The 26,142-nt window shown below is 42.5% G+C and overlaps 1 protein-coding gene across 2 annotated transcripts in view; it reads left to right on the top strand.

Moving 5' to 3' along the window:
• Positions 1 to 25,741, top strand: part of HS6ST1 (heparan sulfate 6-O-sulfotransferase 1) — a 184,699-nt gene extending 158,958 nt beyond the window's left edge. The window contains exons 2-3 of one of the 2 annotated variants that reach the window (XM_080605140.1): positions 2,903 to 3,013; positions 18,778 to 25,741. In XM_080605140.1, coding sequence (XP_080461266.1) covers positions 2,903 to 3,013; positions 18,778 to 19,486 — 820 coding nt within the window. In that variant the 3' untranslated portion in view covers positions 19,487 to 25,741. The remainder of the gene's footprint in view (positions 1 to 2,902; positions 3,014 to 18,777) is intronic. The other variant, XM_080605141.1, reaches the window with a different exon arrangement.
• The last annotated feature ends 401 nt before the right edge of the window (positions 25,742 to 26,142 follow it).

The raw sequence follows: 26,142 nt of genomic DNA, 5'->3' as shown, positions 1-26,142 counted from the left end.
GGGTCAGTCCCACCTAGGTAAGAGTTCTTGGTTCTAACATCATACACGTGGCCTGAGAGAACTGGTAGGGGCACAGAAAGCAAAGTAGCTCCAGCTGATAGTTTCCAAAAGCTCTGCCTTTGAACGTGAATTGGGAGGGGTCCACACATTCTCAATAGATCATATCTGCCGTTTTCTGCAGGAAGGTGATATCACCATTGGAGTCCTAGTTGTCACTGTCTGAGAAAGGCCCGGCATTGAGACAATATGGAGATATAAGATCCTGGCATTCCTAGAGAATATTCTTCTAAATAAGGGTTTGGGCACAAATGGCAAAATTATGTGTGATTGCTGTGTAATGTACATTTCCATGTAGACGTGTGGTGCCAGGAGTTGGACTCGATGATCCTTATGGGTCTTTTCCAACTTGGGATTTTCTATGATTCGATGATTCTATGAAAATTTTGCAGTAGAGTGTATGCAGTAGTTCGGATTTAAGAATCAGTCAGGCAAAATGATTTCAGGAAACCAACAGTGGCTAGAACAGTTTGAGGTGAGCGCAACAGGCCAGGCAGACAGAACAGCGAGAGGTCAGCACTATTTCCCAGAAAAACGTGTAACAACAGCGGTTCTCCATCAGGACAGAGGCATGTTCAGTGTATTAGAAGTGACAATTGACTCCTGAGGTGTACAGCTTTCAGCCTGCAGCTAGGCCAGATTTGTTTGTAATTCATCCATATTAACGGTAATCATTTGAGAAGTTCTGGTTTCTCCTTTTTGGAGTAGAATGCCTTTTTTTTTTTTTTTTTTTTTAATAAGACCTGTGAAGACCTTGTCCACATAAAGAAAAAGATTATCATAGATGTGCATGTGAAAACAAACCTTTTGGGTGATGACAAATGCAGCTAACCTCAACCAGATATTGAACAAAAAGCAAATTAATTGTGTCATTTGCAACTAGAACATCCCTTCCTGCATGAACTGTTTGTAAAAGAGAAAATCTCTAATTTTTTTTATTTTAACTCTTTAAAAAGGAAGCCCTTTGTTTTACAACCCTACTGACCCAACAGTGAACCCAAGGCTGATATGTTCAATACTCTTAAGTAATTTTGAAATGTAATTAACAAATTTAATCAAGTTTAAATATAACAAATTTAATCACAACTCATCTCAAGCTCTTCTTCTCTTCCTTCCTCGTCCTCCTCACCCTGTCATCTGGATCATTCTGAGTTTTTCTCTGAGAATATTTGCTACTTCTTAAGGATTAGACAGATGAGAATCTTTAATGTTTAAAGACAAGCCATTTATTCATTGGGGATAAATAAAAGTGCAGACTAAGCTATCTGCTGTCAAGGATAACCACTAACTTTTAGATGAAAGGAATGGGTGGTAAAAGCTTTTTAAGGTTCTTTGGGTTAAAAAATTGGAGTGTGACTCATAAATCTGCCATCTACCATCTTCAGCACCCAATTTCAAGACTCATAGTGGCCTTACAGACTCTTAGATGGTGAGAACGATATAAGGCACATCTGTCTATGGAAGGGGCTATTGGTACCCAATTTCTGTAACTGCCACCGGAAACCTCATCCATAGAATTCTGTGTGTTGATGGTATTTATAGGCATTTTACTCTCAGAAGCAAATATTTTCCTTTTCTTTGAGAGCAAGAACTCTAAGAAGAGAAAAACTAACTCACGGTTTCATGTAAATTCCTCAATAAAACATAATCCTACTATTTTCCAAGTCACAAGCACAGAACATGTATTGTATGAAATATGCTTGGGTTTTGCTATAAGTAATTTCAGTTCAGATTGAATTCCAGGTCCCAATCAGGAAAGCTATTTTGTAGTGGAATGCACTTGAGCATGTACTTTTTTGACTTTTGGAGCAGTTTTAAGGATTGTCCCAGAAATGTGGCAATGAGGGGAATCTTCAAATGTATTTGAGACATGGTATAATACATATGATAAATGTTTCCATATTTAACAAAAAAAATGTAGTTACTATTCATAAGAATGTGGAACTGAGAATGCATTTAATTCTAAGATGGAAACATGTCCAGAGCCACATGTCTAGAGATGAGTTACTCGAAAATAGTTTCAGAGTTGAAAGTTGTTGCTGAGTGTTTTTCAACTAGTAAATTTTTCCATACTCTTCCCTATTTTTTCTGCTATTTTCCTCTTGCATTTGGTCACAGTACAATTTCTCTGACTAATCTTGTCACTATGTCCTTGTTCACTGGAGGGAAGGCTGATGAATCATGGAAGAGCATCTTGCTCCAGCCCCTGCAGGAGCTTCACCTTCATACCCTCAGCTGTGAGCTGTTGATAGATTAGCCCTCAAATAGGGAACATTTTGAAGCTGTGATTGTGATACCTGAATTATTCTTGGCTTTTGAGTTTTTGTCAATGGAAGTCAGCTGCCTTATATGAATTCTAAAGTAAAATAAAATAGCTCTCTCCAGTCTTTCAGCAGCAAAGGAGAAATGAAGTGTAGTGGAACAGCTCAGTGCCAGTGTAGCCTGTGCATATCCAAAAGCTTCCTTGGCAGTGTGGAAAGAAACCCAGCACCAGTTACATTTGCAGACAGGGAGGAAATGCTGTTTGTGTAGCACTAATAGATGGAATATGAATCTGCTGGTCTTTGCTGTTCTCAAGCTGAATTGCAGCTTTCCAGGAATGGTGCAACTTCCCAGAGGCTCGGAAGGAGATCAAGCAGTTCCATAATGCAGAGCTTTCTGCAGTGGCTCATAACCAACACGCAAGAGTAAAACATCTGCTTGACAGTTTGGGCACACTTGTACCTGTGTGTCTTAAAGGCCAACTGTGTCCTTTGGTGTTTCTTGCACTTGAATATGGGGTCTGTGCAAGGAAGACAGGAAAGACTCCAGCTCTCTGTCTCAAACTGTCAACTTTATTTCAAAGGCCCCTTGAGAAGGAAGGTGTCTATATAGAAGAGGTGAGCTTTGCATCTTGCAGGATGGAGGAGACCAAAAACAGATACAGCATACGGAGAGAGAGAAAGACATCTCTCAGGTATGTCAGACCCAACCATAAATAGAAAATCCCAGTTATCTTTAATTAAGTCTCTTCCTGTCCAGTCACAGGGAAATAGGTCCCATGGCAACAATAGAAAGGAAGTAAATCAGTGCCTCTGCTGTTAATTTAGTGCCCTCTTGGGACAAACGGAGAATATCGTCATGCATCCGCCCCGCTAACAGGCTTCAGGGCCATGGACAGGTTCTGGCTCTTCACAGCACCTCCAAAACTGCCCCGCACCCGCTGCCTCATCCTGCAGTGAGAGGCCCTGCGGCATCCCTGGGGGGAAGCGGGGGCTCTACTTGGGAGGACAGGAACTGGGGAAAACGTCTGCTGAGCCCCAGCTGGTACCTGCTACCAAGCAGCTGTCAAACAGTGATAGAAAAAACACGACGCGTCTGTTTTCCGGAGGAGCCATGCTAGTGAGCGCACAAGGGGTAAAATCTCTTGGTTAAAACATGTGTTGCAAGAAATGAACAAAACCTAAAGTAAACTGTTTACATAGAGGTGAGCATCTGCTGATTGCTGTTAAACACAGGCAAAATGAGTCTCTGTTTGAAAATGGCCTCATTTTGCCCTTGCTTGTCTTTTTTATATATAGTAGAATAACTGGCTCTTTAGCAAAGCAGAAGGCTCCACTACTTATGTTTCCACGGTGCATTTTCTCTCCCAAACAATGTTTGCTGCCCCTAGAGCCTAATTATCACCTAAGAGATGTTAACAGCCAGATCATTGAAACTTCCAAAAGGTTTTGATCAAATACGAGCAAGATGTAGTTTGTATTTTGCTGCCCTGTATTCCAGGAGCAGCTGGTCTCCTGGGGTAGTAAAGTGTGGACTAAGTTAATGAATTTAAATATGCTTCTGTTAGATCTTTTAATCATGAATGTAATTGCATCTGGTAGTCTTTTTAATTTTTAAATATAGAGTATATGATTGGATTTTTTTTTTCAAATTTACTGCTGCTGTTCCTCCCTTCAGGGGATTCTCCAGTAGGAAGACCTTGTCTTCCCAGAGTGAACATTTCAAATCTTTGCTGTACTGATTCTTTCAATATTAATTTTCTGTGTCAGCAATCCCCTTTCTGTCCCTCTGAACTGCTGCTGCTACTTCTGCTTTGTTATGTCTGGCATGAGGAGGATACGCATGTAGTAACAGGTACACCAAGCCCAAGTGCGGAGTGGGAGGAATTTACCTTTGGTTTTCTCTGTGTCTCCAATACATGCCTTTCATGCCAGCTCTGGCACTTGTCTCCAGGCTGACTGGAATAACAGGATGCACAACAAGCATCATCCCAGCTTTTCAGAAAGACTAACAGGAGGAACTTGAACCCCAGCACCTGAAAGATGTAGTTTTGCTCTGTTTGAGCTAGCTGATGATAAAAAAAAAAAAAAAGTCATCAGCCTTAATGGAGCAAACAAAGGAAGCATTGCTGGCGGTTCCTGTGATGCTAAACATTTTCCAGATCTCTTTCTTTTGTACACACCCTCTCTTTGGGATGAAAAAATGAAATACGCCAGGCTGAGATCCCACAGGGTATTCAAAGAAATGGATTGCAATGACCCCCCAGCTCCTATTGGCAAAACACTCAGAAGAAAAATAAATTCTTATGCAAGGAGACAGTCGGGGGATTGAATGGCTCAGGGCTGTGGGATATGGAGCCTCTTAAAACAAGATCACCAGCTCTCATCTGTCCCAGGTTGATGGTGACTGAAAGCCTCTCCAAGCTCAGCAGTTTGCTGGTTTATCTGAAAGAAGGCATGGCCACAGCCCCGCAGATCCCAGTGGGCAGAGACTTATCCCAGCATGGTTTAGGGATGTAGGTTGCCGCATTTGTATTTCAAAATCTACCAAACACAAGAAACTTATTCTCTGTGATAATTATTTTGACAGAGAGACTAAGGACATGCCTGCATTCACAATGTGATTATTTCAGTAGAGCCATGCTGATGATAAACCCCTTCTGGAAGAGAACTCACACTGGCAAGCATTTCTCTGCCTCTATAACTTAACCCATTTCTCTGGACAGAATAAGCTATGCCCACAATTGTATATATAGCTACCCACAACTTTTTTGCTGGCATTGCTATTTGGCTGACAATGTTCTTTCATTATTTACTCCTTACAGCTACAGCTATGCCAGAAAAACTTTTCCATGTAACTGAAGCCTATGAGGGCAAAAAATCCTGTGCAGGTTCTTTGGAGGTGAAGTTTCTGCCTGGGGGAGAGACTTGAGCAAAAGGCTGAATAGGTACAAAATTGTAATGTCTCCGCACAAAACCCGGTGCCCCGTGGTTATGTATGCAATATGACCTGCAGGCCAGGGGCACTTGGTGTGCAGCGTTTCAGTAAGCAGTGAATATATGCGATTAAATTGGAAATGTAAACACCGGTGGCGAGGGCTGCAGGTGTCTCTGGAAGGAAAGCTGCGTGTGCAGTGGCTGGCCTTGTGAGGAGGCTGTCGTGCTGAGCTCCTGCCTGAGCCGCGACCGGTACCGGCCGTGCCGTGGCTTCACCCGGCCTGGGCTGCAGCCAGCGGGCACGGCGCTGCTGCCCCGAGCCCCGGCGAGGAGACGAGGGCGCTCACAGATTCCTGTCCCACCCCCCACCAGCCCGATCAAATCAAATGAGAAGGGAAGCTGTGCCTTTTCTTCGGAGAGGTGCAGAGGGTTTTTCTCAGTTGGAGGCAACGCTTCAGGGAGTTGCAGCAGACACTTGTTTCGGTGTGGTTTATGTACAGCGGAGCTGCAGGGGAGCTGGTAGCCTTTCGGCTAGCTAGGACACGAGAACTTTGGGTGCAAGGGTAGGCAATAATCTTGGCCTTTTTTAAAAAAAAATCATTTCACCAGGTTTTGTTAATCAAGAGCTGTTTTTTAAAGTCACGTTCAGCACATGGCTGCTTTTCTGCTAGTCCTAAGTGCTCCTGCTAGCCACAGGCCAAGCAGTCTCCCATATCACCCTTAGAGGCAGAAGGAGCTGTGTTTTGCTAGGGTGTGATATCCCTTTTTCACAGGCCAGGGGCATAGTCCCTGCAAAATACCCACAGTAGCCTTGGACCTTAAATTATCTCAGCTTTGCCAACCCTTAAACCTGTATTGATCTGAGGGATCACCCAACAGATAAAGCCTGTGGTTGCTGAAGTTTTGAAGGCTCAAATGTCCTACTGAAGAGCTAAAGCACGAGTCTGCTTGTGAGATCCCAGCAAAGAGGAAACATGAGGGCTCCTGTCACTGCGTATTTCTTGCGCCTCTCCCTGAAGCGCCTGGGACAGGTCACTGTCAGACACAGGCTGCTGGCTGATCCGGGCCGCTTGGTGGATTTGGAGCAGTCCTTTCCAAAGCTGCTCAGCTAATGAATTCTGCAGTCTTTGTTAGCTTCCTCAGTATGGTGATTCGCTTAGGAGAGAAATTGTTTCTGTGACCCAGACCATCACTTTGACAGTTCCTATTGGATTTTTTTTCTGTGTGCTTGCTTTAAATGTACTCTGGCTGCTGGGGTTGGTGGAAAGTGCTGGTGCTATGTGGTATAAAATATCTTCACCTCGTTCTGTGCATGTTACAGATTCTCCTATTCTTTAAGAAGCTATATTAACAAAAGTGTTAATTGCAGGCCAGCTCATGCTGTGCTGTTTGCAGGCTCAAGCAAAAGAAGCTGAAAGCAAGAATTAACCTACTGTTTTCAGATCAGTAATGTGTGAAAAAAAATGAGTAATGATGCCCATGAAATCTCCAGTTGTGCTTTCAGGAAGTGCTGGTATCGGTTACGGTACAAGTATAACAAACTGAGCCAACTTCATCCAGCTGCAGCCCTTCCTGCCTGCCTCAGCCCGACTTCTGCTCTGCTGCTAAGAGCAAATTGTGAGCCCTTCCCTAGCTCTGACTCTGGATGCTGTGCCCCAAGCAGAACACAGTGCATCGTAGGTTTCTGGGTCCTGCCATGGTCCGTGTGAGATCAGCTGCTTTTCGCCGCGTAGCCATTCATGGATTCTTTGCATCTGGCTTCTAGTAGTGTTTTGATTTCCCAGGAAATAAGGTATTTTAGACAGAAGCTAGGCATCTTGTTACTCCTGCCACAACAAGGGGTATGCATGTATGCATACAGATATTTAATAACTGAACCTGGATATATCAAGGTTGGCAGCATGTCTTTCAGCTTTAAAGACAAGGCATTGTTACAGGAAAACGGGATGTTTTACTGTGCTGAAGACAGATTTTTTTTTTTCCCAGCTAATCCTGGTGTCTGCAGCTGCTGTCTAGATATCACCTCTTAAAAGGCAGGGAATGAACTTCTGAACATCTGTAACAGCTACATTAAGTGGCATGGTTTATTGTACAATTATGGATGATGATGGCTGGATTACTAAATTGTAAATCAATCAAAGGCATTCTGACGATATTCTAAACCATGGGAGAGACTCATGCAGAAGGAGACAGTGATTTATTGCACCAACTGGTAACACATCCATCCCCAGTCATTTTTATTTATCATTATTTGAAAAGATTTCAACCCTTCATAAAAGTGAATAAAAAAAATAAATCTATAACTATGATAGAGTTTTCTGCAATTGAAATTGACACTTCTGCATTGTGATTTCTGGTGCTAAGAAAGCAGAGAACAAGGAACTTAAGATATACAAACTTCACAATAAAGTAGTTGAACAATTCCCTTTGTTTAATTTTCTTTTACAGGCAAAAGAAGGAAGCTTTTTCCTCTTTATTCTTAACTCTGTTCTTTTGAAAGAATCTCACACTATCTGTAGTTTTAAACCATTGGTATCCCGGATTTTGAATGCTTAGCAAGTCATCCATTTTCAAGGCATTAGCAACAGACAGGATTTATTTCAATCTGTGCAGTTGATTCTTTGATCCAGGGCTTGCTTAAGTGCATTCCAGTGCAATTAATTAGAAAAACAGCATTAGGCAGTGGCAACTCCAAGTGATCTTAAATGTAAAAGCGACTGATTAGTAGCTCTGCTTTCTTGAGGATTATCTATTTGTTGCTTGACAGCATCTGCTATTCCTGTGCAAGGGAGAGCCAGTTAATTGAGATGAGGGAGCTTTGGTGCTGCTTGTAAGCCACTAACGTGACTATTCACAAGAAAAGCAGCAGTGTGGGAACCTCTCCCTCACTGATTTTAAGAAGGAGCTGGGTAAATGGAATTAAGACTAGTCATCTCTCTCATGCCATTAAGTGCCCTGCGGTGTTTAGCTGACATCGATCTGCTTGGCTGGGCAGTAGCTGTTCCCTTTTGCTAGCAGCCCTCCGTAGCTCACAGAGATCTTTGGAAACAAGTTCTTGCAGCAGCTTGCAGGAATGGTTGTGCTGCTCTTTGTGCCTTTCTTCTCTGGGATGTGTTGCTTGTTGAGGTACCCCGGCCGGCAGAAAGCTATAATGTTTACTTATATGTCTGGGGCATGCCATTCTAGTTTCAAAAGTCTTTGTGTATTGATTCTGTTTCTCAGGCCTTCCCACTCCAATTGATGGAAGTAGTCATCCATCAAGTTTTGATTGGAACAAGATGGATCTGTGGGCACCTCACGGGTGCCTCGTTGCAGTTGGAGCTGCCTGACACAAATGCTGCATCCCTTTTGGCTGAGGCAGACAATTACCAAGGAATTCAGTTGTCCTGCATAAGCAATCAATATCTGCTCCTCTGACTACTATTGCCCCCTTAATCTTCCTATATGGCTTCTTTATAATTCAGTCCTCTTCGAGGAGATGTACCTCTTGTCTGTCATGCTGTTGCCCTTTTCACAGATCTTTCCTGAACCTCGATGCTGGTGGAGCTCCTGTGATTCACTGAAGAAGCTGACTTACAGTTCAAAAGAAAATGCAAATTCCAACCTGTCTGCTTTGTTTGCAACTAATTCAGATAAAATGTCTTTGCATTTTGCATAGGTACTTCTGCTTTGTCCTTGCACTATTTCAGCTTGCTTCTGGTTTTCTTTTTCCCTGTGGACAATTCTGATCTTCTGCATCGTGAAGTGTGCAGGAATCAAAGGCAGAAATCCTACTTCATTAGTTAAAATATACCCTTGTTTGTATCTGTGTCGACATTTGGGAAGGCTGAATCCCTGGCATTCTCATTTCTCAGTGCAAAGGCAGTAGTAAGTAGCAGTGCAGATTTCCTTGCAGTACCAGTGCACCTCTGTCCTGAGGAGGAAGAGAAGGAGCAAGAGACTGAAGTTGAGCCTCCCTGGTCATACAGCAGCCTGTACTGACAGTTTGTAAAGGGACAACATTTGCCCTGACAGACAATCTACTGATAAGGAGAGAACTGCTGTCTTATGCTACCTATCTGGTGCAAATTGATCTCTGACACAGGGATGAGAAGTTCAGTGTCTCATTATGAATTTCTCATTTCTCCTCTACAGCAGTTGATTTGTTTTTTGCTTGATTTCAGTGTGTCTAACAGGAAGAAAGTAAAAGAATGAATGGGTAAAGTATCCTTCTAACACATTATTTTATAGTAAATATGGCTGTAATCTGTTACTAGAATCTGTATTTTATGTAATGCTAAAACCAGTAAAAATGAAAGTCTCTGTGATAGACTCAGTAAACGAAGGGAGTAAAAATTTTTCTTATGGAGAACAGCAGTGTTTTTTCATCCCAAAATTTCCTACCTAAATGGCAGCAGGGGTAATAATAAAAGCAAAAGAATGCAAAGAATAGTCATGGGCTTGCAGTCCACATTTCTGCTGTCTGTCCTCTGCCAGTATTGATGTAATTTTTCTGGCAGTGAAACTTTCCAGTGCAGTCAGTCACCATTCAGATGTGCTATTGATTAGTTGGTTTGCAAAGGTCACTTAAGAATCACAACAAACCTCCTGAAATTTGGGAAAAATAATTTGGGAAAAATAATAAAAATATATAAGAGGTGTTTGATTTGTAACTTGCCATCATTTTTGGTGCCTTGCTTCCCTAGAAGACAGCAGTCAACACTTCCTAAACGCTTGATATGAGAAAGGCTATGATGGCAGAAGAAAGCGCTTGTTTATAAGCGGTGCAAGTAACATAAGCTTTTAATGGGTCCTAGAGGAGCCGAAGGCTCCAGAGGGCTCAGGAATGCCTTCCTCTCCGCCCCCAGCTGCTCCCCTCACCATGACCCCCATATTTTTTTTTTCAAGCCTTTGGCCAATTTTCATCACATCTGTCATTTTGAAAAATGAACTGGCAGTTCATTCCTAAGGCTCATAACAAGTCATGTATCTTTTTTTAGATTAACTTATTTGCAAGAGACAGTGCAACAGGGATGTCTTGTGCTTACAGACCAGCTCAATTTCATTGAAAAGCGGAGACATTGTTAAAACTCATAGTCTGTGTCTATTCTGCTAATTGGATATAAAATAGTCATGAGACACCAGGGTGATAGGGCCATATTTGTTTTCTCAGTAAAAGCCTATTAGTGATAGGTATATGGCTAACAAATCTGACCTAGGGCTGTGTGTGGAACAGTATATTATGAATACAGTGAGTATCAAAACTGCGCAACGCTAAGATCTAAGGTAGAAGTGCATCTTCACCACATCTATGGAGATAGTGACCCTGCTTCTGATGGCCTAAAAGGAATTAATATCCAACCATGCTTATCCTGATGCTGCATGTGATTCCAGACATAAAATATTCCCTTTTACTATCATGTACCTCATCAGTCTGAAATAGTCTATGTCATGCTGCCACTCCCAAGGTGGGTATCCAGGCTACATGTGTCCTCCCAGCTTTCAAACAAACTGCAGTTTCACCTGCCTGCCCTTGGGGCTGACCTACATCCTTTGTTCCTCCACTCCAGCTCTGCAGCCTTTGCCACTGTAATTCAGAAGGAATATATATGTAAAAGGAATATGTACGTATTCCAACTATTTTCTTTGCACCGTTAACCTTTCTTTGGAGGTCAACTTTGCGTAGAGATGTTTCACATGAAGCAGTTACCATGCTGCAGCTACTGCATGCTCAGAGGCACATGCAGACACCCAGCATTTTTATTCCTATCAGATTCCAAAATAAAGGCTGGATCACTGCAGGGTGTCCAGATCCAGCACACGGCTGCTGCACACTTGGCAGTCTCTGGAGCTGGAGGAGGTAGCCCGGCTTTCCTTGGTTTAGTTTCTGCCAGTTTCTCCCCACCACCGTGCTGAGGAAGGCCCTGGTGATCTTGTTGGGATCAATCTGGCAGTTTTGAAGCTGTGACTCAGAGCCTGTGCCTGTCTTTCAAAGACCAAAAGGAGAGCGTGTTTCAAGTTGTTCTGAGAGGATTGAGGGCTGGTTATTCTTCTGTAAAATACTTGAGCCGCTGCTTGTTCTTTTGTCTCCTTCATTGTCAGCTTCTGTTATCTTTTCTACCGTGTTTGCAAGAAAGATGTGTTGTGTCTTATACACACAGGTACACACACAGGAGCTTCACACTCCCTGGCTGGCACTGCAGCGTGACCTTTCACAGCATGATGAAAGGCTGTGTCAGCTAGGATTGTAAAGCATTCAAAATCCTCCACATTTTATGAAGAAAACAGGAAAAAAAAGAGAGGTGGGGCTTTTCATGTGTGCCTACTCACAGTTAAATTATCTTCTTAACTTGGTGTTAAATACTACTGGTATTTTAAGTGTGCATATAATGGGTATAATGCATTTTAATTCCTGCTAAATGGTAGAAGTATGTAATAGATTCTGACTCTACAGCCATTTAAATCAAAAAGACCAGTCCTGAGTAATATCAGGTTCATTTGCACTCTATAATGTGGTAGGGATCTACTTGAAATCTCAGCCAGTGTTGTTGTAGCCACTGGAATTAGAGCTGACCACGTGTTTCCATTTTTCACCCAGGAACGGCAGCAGGCGAGGCTGCCCTGCCCGCAGCCCGTGAAGGCTGCCAGCAGCAGAGGGGCGCTTTGCTCAGGCCGCTGGTGATCCAGCTGGGCCTCTCGGCTACGTGGGCCCAAAGCCCCCAGCGGGCGCTGTGAAGCCGGGCGGCTCTGCCAGGGCTGCCTCAGGCTCCAGAATCTGGTTCAAAACACCTGTACTGGGGACGGAGGAGTAGATGTTCTTATTAAGTTGCATTTCAACCAGCCTGGGAGAAAGGCCCTTCTTACTCCCCCGTGTCCTTAACAGGGCTGGGGGTACAGCTCAGTTACTATTGGCTTCTCAGAGCTGGTGTGACCTGTTAGATGCAGCTCTGCATATACCTGAGATTAAGAGAAGCACTCAAGTAGTTTCTGGAGCATCCTCACGCAGAATGGCACTCATATAGTAGCTTTTTGTTTAAACGCTCTCGAACATACAGCCAGACTCTGAAGGGGTGTAGCCTCCCCACAGCTCTGCTTCCTTTACAAGAAGAGGTAGCTGGGTTGAAACAGACCCCATTGTACCTGCTGAAACTCACTCCTTTGTGTATAGAAACCCTTGTGCTGGATTGCATCCAGCTGAAGGAGTCTGTGAAAGTTCATTTTTCAGGCTGGAAGAAAAGCACGCGGGTTCATCTGGAGCATGAGGGCATTCTCCTGTCCTCCGGCTCCTGAAGCGGTCTCAGGGTTGCTGCTGGCCGCCAGCTTGCGGTGCACCGGCAGCAGCATGGCCCGGGCATTGCTGGGACTGGAGCCGGCCCGCGGTGAAATCAGACCCTCAGGGAGTCCCTGGGTGCAGGGCTTGGTTGTTATCTTTCAAAACATCCTAGCTTTTAGTACAGCTGCGTCCCAAGAGCGGAGAACATCAGGCAAAACAAACACAACCAGGCAAAACAAACCCAGTTACCAAAGCAAGCGTTGACTTGCTGTATAGACATTCCCCTCGTTTACTGGAAAAGAGAAACGTTTAAGGATGTGTTTACATAGTCTGTGTACTGGAGGATTGGCTTTGCTATTAAATTTCTTGGCTTTTGCTGTTTTGTGTGGCAACCTTTAGTTAAACATGGGGAACAGAAGAGACTTGTTTATTTGTTTCTTCATTTGTTTTGGGTAGTCCTTCGTTTTCTATGACTTTAAAGGGCTGAAGAGTTTATTGTATGTGAAATGCAGGAAGAGTCTTAAATGAACACCAGATGAGAGGAAATAGACTGAGGAAAATGAGGGCTAGTTGCTACCAAAGGAAGTAATCGTTGTACATATATTAAATTCCTATCTCGAACTGAGAGTGTGTTTTGTTATGCCAGAAATCTGACTGTAGAATAAAAATGGAAGTATGTGGAGCCTTTCCGAGTTTGGGCTTTAACAGCAGTAGGCGGAGGCCCGGGGCGCGGGTAGGAAGCAGGCGTTGGGCAGCTTTTGCTGAATGGGGTGCTTCAGCGCTCCTTAGCGCCGTGGTCCCACACCACGGGAAGACCACCTCGTGGCTCCTTGCAGAAGGGGTAAGACAGATTTCTGTGCATCTGTTACCTGTAGGAAGCATTTAGCATGACTTTATAATTCAAAATTAAATTTCTTGTACACTTTCATCCGCCACATTCTCCGCTCACCCATTGGTTGAGGTACCTGAATCACCGTAAGTCACTATTTACCTGTAAGTTCTGGTTGAAATTGCTCCTTTAGGAGACAGTGTCCATTTTCAAGGATATAACAGTTACCTAATAACCCCCTTAACTGCCCTTGTAAGGTAAGAGTTTACGTGGTTGCAGGATGGGAGCCGACTGCCCCGCTCCTTCCCTCCCGCATCCCTGCAGAGGCAGGTAGGCGCGCCTCCTCGTGTTGGTGGAGAGAGGCCGACGTACTGGTTGTTCTGGTGATTACCTGTGCACAGTGAGAGCTGAGATGGGCTGGAGAAGGACCTGCACAAATGATTTGAGAAGTGCATAATACATGGGCTTGGCTTACAAACATGCCTTAAATCAGCCACAAATTTGACATTACTACTTTTTCTAAATAAAACAGAATGTTTTTCAGTCCTGCAAGCTGGCAGGCACCCTGTTCAGTTCACTTAATTCAGCAAGGACACAGAAAGATATTTTTTTCCTATATTTTTTTTAGCAGTGGAAAAATTGTAGCCTGAGGGCATGGTGCTTTGACAGATTGGGGTTGTGTGGTTGAAGCTGACCTATGCAGCTCCTTTCCACTTCCCCCCGCCAACAGGGAGGATGAAGCATGGATGATTGGAAGTGGCTATCATTATTTTGCTCTTTATCTGATGGAAGGCTACCACAGTACTCAGGAAGGCCTTGTTATTGATTTTGTTTTTCCTTTGAGGGACACTTGAAAGCTCAGTGAAGAACCTTTAGAAATAAAAAATAAGATATTTTGGCTGTGTGGGAGGGAAGCATTTAATCACAGCAAAGAACAGGGGATTGCACAGTCAAATAAGCGATTCTTAGCAGATCTCAGCGACCAGTGGTGGGAGGGAAGAAGGGTGTACCACAAAGAAGCGTAAGAAAGAATAGATGGAAATGAACTGAAGAAAGTAGTATGTATTGAAAATCCAACACTTTATCAAAATTATGTTATTAGCAAAAGAGAAGTGTTGTTTTTTTTTTTTTTACAGGAAGGAGGGCTTCATTTCCCCCTCGTTAGCTGAGGAAGCTGTTGACAGGAATTAGGGCAGAATATAGGGGCTTCAGCCACTCCCTCATCTCTGCACGGTATTTTTAACACAGGTGTGTTCAGTGACTGTATTTGCAACATGGACCTGCAAAACACTGTACTGGCAAAACTGAGGCTGCTTTGTGCTGCGATGTGAGAAGGGAATGAGAGGTCCAGGGTGGGAAATCTGTAGGACAGCACTGCCCCTGATGCCTGTGTCATGAAAATAGCCTTCAGTTAACTATTGTTTTTGACCTCAATCCGTGCTGAAGCAGGGGGCTTTGCATAATCATTGAAGGAGATCGTTCCTGCTCCAAAAGATGCTATGTTTCAAATTGGCAAAGTAGACAAAGGAAACATTGTCAGCCCTTGACACATGGGGAATGGAGGCACAGAGAAAGAGATTTGTCAGGGGCATACACAGTAACTTTGGCAGAAGGGATCCTTAAACTCAAGTTTCCTGAATTCGTTTGTGTACTACAACTGCAAGGTTGCTTGTCCTCTGCAATACTGCATTGTTTTCTCCCTGAAACTTCAGTTCTAAGACAGGCTTGCTTACCAAAAACATGATTACATTTTGCTCTGTTTAATAAATATTGTAGTGATTCTTTCTTCAGACAAAGTTGTGCAGCTTGCGTACACATCAGAGTTGCAATGCTGAAGTTGCATATGCCTCAAAAAGCTTCAGGTGGATTTTCTCAGTGGGACCGCTAGGGAGGATAATGCAAGGAAAGGCAGAGATGTGACTTTAGCTTCTGCTTTTCCTTGTTCTTCTGGGGTTCACAACCCCATGGATATGTAGAAGAGGAGCCCACAAGGGTAGTGATGCTGTTCTGCCCAGCTTCTCATATGGAGAAAAAGAAAGGAAATATCTTCTTCACTAGAATGTCCATTTTCCTTCTCAAGCTTGTTAACTCCAGGAAGGCCCATGAGACTTGGCATTGCATGACCAAACTGGGGTTGATTGTTTTTTTTATGAGGCAGTATTGAGTGGAACCATCTGGACTAGGAGAAGACCATGCTTCTGAAATAAGTCTTCAGGAATACTTGAGTTAAGTAGCTGTCTGGGGCACCATGCTGAAAGGAGGGGCACTCACAGCTCCATGTAGTTTATGGGTTTATTTTATCTCTGATGACAAAAGAGAACTTACTAGTCATGTGGTTCCTCATAAATATCAAACCACTGCTGACAAGTGGCACTGCTTGTGTTCTCAACCATGCTGGCGCTAAGTTCTCCTGACTTTCTGGCTCACAATGTTAATAACTATGCTGCTAATGGATGCACTCTAGAGAGATGTATAACTTTTCTCTGAACTGAAATGCAATTCCCAAGTTACAGTTCGAGAATGGAAACCTAAGTATCTTAAGGAGTTTCTTGGGTGAATACTTCCGTGGTCATTCACCTAATACTGAAGTGGCTTATCTCTCTGGTTCCCGAGGCTCCAGTCTTCCTAAAGATGTGCTGTTACTTCCCTGAGAGCTGAGTGAACCTTTGCCTCTGAAACCAATGCCCTTCCGGAAAGCTGAATGCAGCTTTAGGAGCACAACTTTCTGTATGTCAGTGGTGCAGCTCAACTTAGGCAGTTTAAACTATTCTTTTGCACTGTGGTCTCTGTTTTGTTATTTTTTCTAAATACTTTTATTTTATACCTGTTTGGGACGACTTCCCAAAGTACCTCAAGGTGCCTGGTTGTGCTGCATATATTCCAGTTTTCAAAGATACATCTTCTTTCTGTGTTAGAAGGCCAGCTCCCTTCTTCAAGCACTTTTCTATGTGACAGGTCTGGGAAGGAGCTGTGTTTTCTGTGTTTTCTGTTCACTAAGATGAATATTGGAGAGTGATCACTCATGGGAAAATATTTACCAGTGCATCACCTCAACTGAAATAATAGCTTTTATAGTGTAGGTCTGAAGAAAGAAATACTGGCTTCTTCACCTTTTTACAGTTCATGTCCTGATGAAGTTGTCTCTCTTTCGATGGATCCTAAAAGTTCTGTATGATGTTTGTTAATATGATTTACTAAAAGACTCTTAAAGGGGGTCAACAAAATGCAGATACTAATTCTTCTTTTTTTCCTCTATCCGTACTTCTATAGACTGCACGTTTGAACAGGAATCAGTTCCTCCTGTGCCTTTGGATGTGTCACAAATGAGTCCCTGATCTTAGGTGAAACTTCTAGTTGCTTGTGTAAGCAACATAATAAAAATTGGCTTAGACCTGCTTCAGGAAAAAATGCAACCTTTGGATTACATTGGTGTAAATAAAAAGTCCAGTGCCGTTCACAAGTCAAAAAAAATGCTGGTAGTGTTTAGCATCAATGTCTGTCACTCGAACATCTGGCATTCATCATTGCTTCCCTTTTCCTTCCACTGTCATATTTTATTCCCATCTGTTAGAGGTTTCTTAGCACTCTTTATATAATTCATAGCTGCATCTCAGTCTGGGTAGTTGAACCCTTACAGGCTGCAGTGTAAATGCAGGAAAACAAGGTAAATTTAAGGGAAATGTTTCTCTTATGTACTCTGCTCCCCTTCTTTCTCCTCTCTCCCTGTAGCCAGACAGTGTACTAGACAGTATTACTAGACAGTGTGATGCCCCTGCTATGAAGAGAGACGGAAAACTTTCCAAAAATAGCAAATGTTTTTAGCAGTCCTAGTTATGAAGGCAGAAAAGAGGAGAGAAGCTGGAGCCTGTGTTGACACCCATCACCATTGTTGAAAAGACCAAAACATCCTGCTTTGGAACAAACCTTCAGTAAATCAGTAATAACTTGGGAAAGCAAGCATTCCTTAAAATCAGACTTCCCGGGCAATGTCATTGATGTATTTTCTTTAAATCAAATTATTCTTTTTGCAGTAATTTAGATTACTTCTGGGAAGAAAAATATTGAAGGTGTTAGGAAAACGTGGGTGCGTTAATATTAGCCAGAGCAGACATTTGTTAATTTTTAAAATTAAATAAAAATGTAGTTAAAAATTATATAAATTTTTTAACTGCACAGTTAAAAAACTGTGCAGTATCCTCATAATGGCCATCACATTCAGTTCTCTCAAGCCTTCCTGGCAGGGCAGAGAGCCATATCAGCATTCCAAAGATGCATTTCTGGTTGGGAAATGATTCTGCTGCTACCCCCTATATAAAGTATTTCCTGTAGCCTATAGATGTATGTGTTACCCTGCCAAAGCTAGATGCTCCTGTCTGTGCAGTGTCACACAGCCCCATGCACTGGGAGCACATGTGGATTTAATTCCTTGCCAACTTCAGCAACTAGAGAAGGTATTTCCTTATTGTAGAAACACTTGGAGACACTACGGTCCCAAGACATTTAAGGAAAAAAATATATATCCCATTTCCCTCTGTCTGGAGAGGGACATTGCAAACTGCCATCATTATCAATCGCATAACTTTATCCAGGCTCAATGTGAGCCAAAGCCAGGTGGTCTCCTTGTAGGCAGCAGCTGTCATGTTTTCAGTTCAAGGGACTGCTCGGATTGTTGTGGACTTCATTACACACCGAACTGCAAAAGAGCCCAGTTTTCTTCCCGACTGTTTTCCTTTCACACCCTTTTTAGTCACATGTATCAAAAGCTTCTCTTAAATTTTAATGGATAACAGCTTAGCTGAAACAATAAACTGTTGCTACTGTTTCTGGGTGTCATCTCATACCTTCTTTTTCTACAAAGCATATTGCATTCCTGATTTACCTTTATTTTTCACTTATGTTCCTGTGGTGTTGTCCTGCTACTCAGTGCAGATTCCCAGATTTCAGCTTGGCAGCCAGATCAGTCAAGCAGTAGGTGTCCTGGTCAGCAGCTACATGAAGCAAAAATGATAGCCCAGCTCATAAACAGAGCAGTTATGGACATGTCCTGCAGAGCAGGTCTTGGCTCATTCAGAGGGTATGTGCTAGTGTGAAAGGCCAGGCAGCTTCTAAAGTTGCAGCTGCTCTCTGAAGTTGGTATATGAGTTGAATCCTGATGATTTGTTCTGACTTTGCAATCCGTTGCTAGAAAGGGATGCACTGGAGAAAGAGATACTGGCAAGAGTAAAATGGTGGGCAATGAGAATGAGAAACATGGATCTAATGTTGCACACAGTACTTAGCATGAGAGTTTGCAAGAAGAAAATAGTCCAGGAGTACAGTGGAATGGGTGCTCTGATGTTGATTTACTCTTTTCTTTTTTATGTTTACTCTGGATCTCATTTTTCCAAGCATCTTTCTAGTTACTAGCCGAGCATTAATTTTATTTTCTCTTCTTCTTGTAGAAAATTTTATTACATCACACTGCTGAGAGACCCTGTATCTCGTTACCTCAGCGAATGGCGTCATGTCCAACGAGGAGCTACTTGGAAGACCTCCTTGCACATGTGTGATGGCAGGACGCCAACTCCTGAAGAGCTGCCATCGTGCTATGAAGGCACAGACTGGTCAGGCTGCACACTGCAGGAGTTCATGGATTGCCCGTATAATTTGGCCAACAACCGCCAGGTGAGGATGTTGGCTGACTTGAGCTTAGTGGGCTGCTACAACATGTCTTTCATCCCAGAGAACAAGCGAGCACAGATCCTGCTGGACAGCGCAAAAAAGAACCTCAAAGACATGGCCTTCTTTGGCCTGACAGAGTTCCAGAGAAAGACTCAGTACCTGTTTGAGAGAACTTTTAATCTGAAATTCATCCGGCCCTTTATGCAGTACAACAGCACCAGGGCAGGAGGGGTGGAGGTGGATAATGACACCATCCGGAGGATTGAGGAGCTCAATGACCTGGACATGCAGCTCTATGACTATGCAAAGGACCTCTTCCAGCAGCGCTACCAGTACAAACGGCAGCTAGAGAGGATGGAGCAGAGGATAAAGAATCGGGAAGAGAGGCTTCTTCACCGGTCCAATGAAGCACTTCCCAAGGAAGAGACCGAAGAGCAAGGACGCTTGCCCACTGAGGACTACATGAGCCATATTATAGAAAAGTGGTAGCCTAGGCAGACTTTTATATTAATGATACTCTAGGGTTTCCATATAAAAGATCATGGAAGTAAAATTACAAAACAACAGAAAAAATATTTTATTTAAAAGCAAGTCTGTAAAACAGAAGATAGATTGCTTCCTTAAACATAGGGTCTTTTTACTGTTTCTTACAAGACCAGTAAGATTCTTAAAAAAATAAATAAATACATAAAAATAAAAAAACGGTCAACATTATAATACAGAGGTGAAAAATGCACAAATGCGGTTACCCACTCTTAAGGCCAAATACAAAAAAATGTTTCTTATCCTCACAATTCAAACACAAATGTCAGATGTAGGATTTTTTAAATCTGTTTGTCTCCTGAGCGTATTGGTATAAAGATACATAATTAAAAAACAAGGAAATTGAGGTGTTCTTTTGTGGATGTTTTTGGAGGTGGGATGGGAATTGCATTGTTTGTAAGTAAATGATAACAGTGACTAAGTTGAGGATGTGTTGTACTGTCAGGCTGTGATCTAAGCACAAGGGCAGTCGCTAACTTTCAGCTGGCAGCCACTGCCAGAAAATAGAGCACCATAAGAATAAAAGAAGAAAAACATCAGAGGATAAGAAACATTAAATCAAATTGACTGTGGCCTAGGATACGTACTTAGCACAGTGGTTTTGATACATTGCACTGGTATCACATATACATACGCAACTTCATAAAAATAATAGGGAGTTCTTGCACAGAGCTCCCACATTTGTTTCACAGGCAGGTCCCAAACCAATTTCAAAGCCAACCAAATTCCACATAGGCTCAAACATGCGGCCCCATGCCATAATGTCACCCTACACAACTTCCACTCGCCTTCATCAATATAATGTGCTAACAGCAAATGAAACCTTATCCTGCAGACTGAGAAAGGGAGGACAAGTGAAGTAGCAATACTCCCTCGTAAGTCTGCAGGACAAGTCTCCAGGAAGGTCTTCAGGAAGAGCCTGCAAATAATCAGTCATTAATGGCAACATGATGAGGGGGTGATTTTGTTTTGTTCATTGCTATGTGAAATGCTGAACTGCAACAAGCATGCAGACATACCCATACCTGTATTATTGAGTTATTTTTACTTGGTTGTGTCAAGAGATAATGGCCATAAGCCTGCTTTCAGTGAAGTCACTAGAACTGATTTAAGTGGGAACAGGATGGGGCTCTCTTCCAGAACTGTAAAAATTTCTGACTATGGGTTTGAATTAATTATGAGACAGTGCACATTGTCTTTTGGCAGAGTGCCTGCTCTGCAGCTCTTGCTTTAAATGAACAAGCTGTGTTCAAAAAACTGGAAACGGGAATCATGGATAATGTTTTTTTAGTCTCAGACCACTTTCAAAGCAGAGCTCTTTCTCTTTTAATGCTGTTTTTCAGGAACCCATGTAAGTTTAATCCTACAGTATGGTGACAGTCTAACCAAGTTCTGCTTACTGACTTCTGAGTCAGAGAACAACAATGACTTCTCTAATTCCTCTTCCCACTCAACAAATTAAAGTATGGCTTATTTTCTTGCTGTTGCAAGCATTTCTTTGTTTGGCTGGAAGCATGGAAATGAAGCAGTTTTTGCCCGCTTCATGTTTCACCCCGTTATTACTCAGCCTGTTAGTCCTGAACCAGCTATTGTCTAGGGTAAAATATGAATCAAATGGAATATGATTTGATTTTCAAAGGCCATGGTAACTGTGGGTCAATTATGGCATTGAAATCACAGAAGGAGAAGAAGAGAGATGATACATTCAGCTTTAGTGTGTCATTTTTTAGCATCTCTCTAAAAATCACACAATCACAAATCCACTGCAGTGCTGCTTGTTTTGTATTTTCATTCTGCCTCTGTACCCTGCTTCCAACAGTTTCAAATTCACACTGAGGTTTGCAAAGGAGGTAGCCACCTTAAGCACAGGAGCTGCCTTGTTTCTTCTGTGTAGACCCCGAGGTATACACCTTGCTTCTGGAGATGTTCTTCTCCAGAAGAGTGAAGCCGACTAAAAACTTAGGAACAGAGGTTACAAACAGCACATTGGGTTCAAATAATCCTGTTACATACTTGATTCACAGTCCAATGAAGTTGAAGAATCCTGCTGATTTCAGATGAATGTTGGTCAGGTCTGCATCCTGGTGCTGCAAAGTGCTCAAGCACACGGTCATCTTTAAGCACAGTGAGATGTTGTTACCCGTGCATTCGCCTGTTACCAATGTTTGCTGGTGGTTGTCACTGTCTTTAAGGTTTTATTACAAAATGGCCCCTGCTTCCAGAGATGCGTATGCCTCACCATAAGCATTTGTTCCTAGCTGAGATGTGGGAAGCAATATGAAGCAATTTTCAGTTGTTGGCTTGGGGGCAGAAGGTATTACAAATCCATTTGCTCATCTCTGACTTCCAAGACTGGGAGGAGCTATGTTTGGTAGTTCCCAGCACTTTTATGTATTGCTGTAACTAAAGAAAACGTTTATATTTTAAAAATGCAATTTTACAGGCTGTTTACCCACAAAACCAATACGCTAGATATAAAAAGCAACTGTTTCATATGCACAGTTTCCAGCTTTACCCGAAGGCTTTTCACTGTGCGCTCCGTGTCACAGATCCATAATGCACAAATGGTTACTGCAGCTAAGCCATGCTCACAGCGCCCATCGGCACGGCTCCAGAAGAGGGCACACTGTGGACACTCAGGCAGTACTGCATATGCCAGTACTGACTTTGAGAACAATTCTATATTGAAGGCCAAATTCTGCTCTCATCTACCAAAGGGTGCTAGTAAATGGGACTGTGTATGATCAGGACCAGTACCATAATTGGGCCCATTTTGCCTGAGTTGTTTCTGTGTTATGGGCTCTGAGTAACCAGCTGGATTTTAATGGATCTATCTGCAGGGTTCTCTAAATCAGAGGCAGCGTCTGACCCTAGAAGCATGTCAGTAGAAGACCTTGTTCTGTTTTCTTTGTAATATATTACAGTAACAAGCAAAAGAATTTAAACTACAAAGTCTTGTTAACAGTTTCACTTCAACCCACAAAAGGAGGTCTGACCTCAGCTTAGCACTGAGGCAGGAATTTGTAGATTCAAATCCTGTTCCTGGCAAATACCTCAGTTTCTGCATCTGTACATTGGGAAAGCAAATGCCCTCTCTGTAAAGAGGTACTCCAAAGTATGAGAGGTATAGGACACTTTGAAACAGATTTTAAGTATGAATATCAGAAATGAAGAGAATGACCCAAAAGCCATCCCACACCTTGACTGCTGTGCTGGTCTATTTAAGGCTGTATGCCACACTTTGATTTATTTTCAGTGCTGTGTGCCAGAGCATATGTTGCAGGGCATACATGGCATGATTTTCTTCCTCTAGTGGGTTTAAGGGAACTTTTTTAACATAATGTGAATGTAGTTTTTTTGTGATTTTTATGTACTACAGTTTGAAGTGGTACAATTTATTTTATTTTTAGGACGGATTATTTGATGCTACAACAACATGCAAATTGTATATGTAGTTTTAAAATGAACAGAAACAATGGCTTTAAGGCACTCTGGCAGAAGTAGTGGCCAGACAGTACATCCTTGTTCAATATGTGCCCCTTTCTCCCAAAATGTTTTTCCTGTGACTTCCAGACACACCAACACCTTCTTCCCTAAATAAGGTGTTTCTCCATGAGGCCAGTCAATGCATCATGATCCAAGTCAGGAGAGGCAAGTGATGGGTACAGTGAAGGCAGGTGCAAGGTTGTGACTGGTCTTTCACTGGAGCTTGAATCATAAAATCATTAAGGTTGGAAAAGACCTCCAAGATCGTCTAGTCCAACCACAAATGGTTCCCCTTGAATTCAGATTTTACATGGTCCTGGGACACTCGGATGCATGTCTATCCCCACAGTGTTTCTGTTGTGTTCCAGGGACACCCTATGGAGAACCTTTACAAGAGCTGGGACTGTGAAAGGGATTTCTAAGGGTTTATACAACCAGCAATACTAGTGTGAGTGAGCATTTGGGATAAGCAGTTACCTGGTACCACGCCAAAGATGATGGGTCTTAGCCTCTGCTGCCTTCCGCTGTGCAGACCCTTGCACATCTGCAAAAGAGGGTGATGCCGTGAGCGGGGATTTGCCAGCAGACTCCCTTCCTGCTTCGGGAAGGTGGAAAGGACAACATATGCTACAGTGCTAAGAAGGAAGAGGTCTTTTTTTTTGCTTTTAGACACCTAAACAATGAACTTCACTGCTTGGTAGGTGTTGCTGCAGAAGAAAGCATTTTATTGCTCGTTTGTCTCATTCCAGCTAGTTGTATTGAAGGAGTTTGCCTCCTACTCAAAAGTTTCCCAGTCAGATGTCACCTTGTACCCTACCCAGGTCGCAAATACAGGATCGACTGTAAGATTGTAGACCCAGGCTGTCATTGGGTTCAAAGTCATTGAGGAAAAAAACACCTCTCAACAAAGGATCTGTGTGAATTTCTGGCTTGTTTGAGTTCCACCCTTCATGCCCAGAATTTTGGAGTAAATGGAGAGCATTTAAGGGTGATGTTTTTGCACCCAATAGTCCTGTACTTGCCTACAAAACAGGGGTGGAAATGGAAGCAGCAGCAGGAGGATCCCAACAAGCTTTTCCCTCCTCTCTCCCATTGCTGTCCAGTAGGAGCAGAAAGAGCAGTGAGCATGAGCAAGGCAGAAGGACCACCTCGGTGGCAGTGTGGACATACATCAGTTAGGAAGTGGATGTGTCACTGAGCTCATCAAACCACTTCACAGAGACCACTGAACAGCTACAGGAAGTAATGACTGACAGTAAAAGAACAAGGCCTGATGTAGATATATATCCTGGGGCTGGAAGCTTCTCTAGCTCCTTATTCATGTTTTGAGGTACTCAGACCCCTCCTATCCCACAGAATTTTCTGAATTATTACAAAGCTGGGTAGCGCTACAGCAATTGGCAACATAGAGTATGCTAAATGTTGTATTTCCACGGCTATAGCGTGGAATACAACTCAATGTATTTGCTGGATTTGAATCACAGGGCTGATGTGTTACCTTTTTGTTCTTGTTTTTGCTAATATTAGCAGCTCATATTCCAGTGGCAGAAGTGACTGTAGGATTCAGTGCCTGATCAGCAATAGAGCCAGGCTGTTAAAGCACAGGTCGTTTAGCAGCAGTTCCAGGTAAACCAGCAGGCAGGCAGTGGAGCTAGTGTCTGCACACACAGTCTGAGCTATCTGTGGCTGTTTGTTTTGTCCCATCTACAGTTCTTGCCAAGATTAATGCAGTCCTGATAAGCACGTGGATATTAAAGCCTGTATTGTCCCAGCTGCAGGTGATGGTATTCTTTGTAATTCTTCATGCAAGCTGAAAAAAAACACAATTTGCAAATTAGTCTGTTTCATCCCTCAAAGCCCCACAGTTCCCCCTCCCTGTTTTTCCCCAGTTGTCTATTCTGCAGACTGGATTGAGAGAGTTGTACAATAATGAATAATTTTATATTCAAATGATTTACTGAGCATGATTTGTTTTGTACATATTGGAATATGATGTAACTTATTTTTATTGCCCCTTTCCATCTTTTTTTTTTTTATATAAGGAAAAGACAAAAATCCCCACTGTCTCTCAACGTGAAGTTTCTCTGTGTTTGTTTGTAGTCTGCCAGGCAAACATGCAACAGCCATAGGATTTTTCACCAGTCCCTCCTGCTGATTTTATTTTTCATTCTCATGATTTTGTCTAAGGCTTTCCTTATGTTGTCTCTTCTTTCCTCTGTGCTGTACAATCTGCACAAGAAAGGGAAAGGGCAATGTAGGCAGAACTTTCTTTTCTTCCTTCCCCCCTTTCTTGTATGCTTTACCTACCAGGGAACTCCATTTTTATCTGCTAGGAGTTATGTGGCTGAGGGTAAAAATACAGTAAGATGTTTCCCCCACCCACCTTCCATCCTCCATATTGTAGATCAAACAGATTCAGCTTCTCCAAAAGTGATTGTGGCTGGAGTCATTCTGTTAGGCTGAATGTGTATGGTTTGCACTTTTTTTTTTTCCACATCAGGAGCTTAACAAAAAATAAAAGACAACTGTTCAATTTGAGCCAAGTAACACTTAAAGCTTTATATATTTATTTATGGCATCTTACAAAAAAAAAGTGTTAAAAGATTTTTTTTTCTTTTTCTCCACAAGAAAAAAAATAGATTAAAAAAAATAATCATCTAATTGCTTTTGTCTAGATCAAGAATGAATGTTAGCAGATGAAATAAACCCTAAAACTGAGCGTCTGTTGTGTGTGTCGTCATTGCATTGGCCTTTGGATGCTGTTTCAGTGCAGTATGTCTTGCCTTCCTGTATCACAGAGACGCAGCTGCCAGTGGAGTTTATGGAGAATATCTGCTTTCTACGAAAACAATAGACTCTTAACACAGAAATATTCTAGCAGGAACTGCAGAGTATGTTTATTGCTATTGTTACATGTGAGCCAACATTACAAAAACACCTGAAAACTCCTAAAACCTATGTTTTTCTTTTTTTTTTTTAATTAATTACCTTTAATACTGTCCAGTTCTCTTAGTTTTCTTTTTCACAGTTATGCCAGTTTACAGATTTGCAGGCAATAAGTGGTGGTTGTTACAGCAAATATGACAGAGTAATTAACAGAAGGTTTTTTGTTTCAT

Source organism: Anser brachyrhynchus (genome assembly GCF_964034855.1).
Source record: "Anser brachyrhynchus genome assembly, chromosome: 9".
Lineage (NCBI taxonomy): Eukaryota > Metazoa > Chordata > Aves > Anseriformes > Anatidae > Anser > Anser brachyrhynchus.
This window is presented reverse-complemented; position numbering and strand designations above follow the sequence as displayed.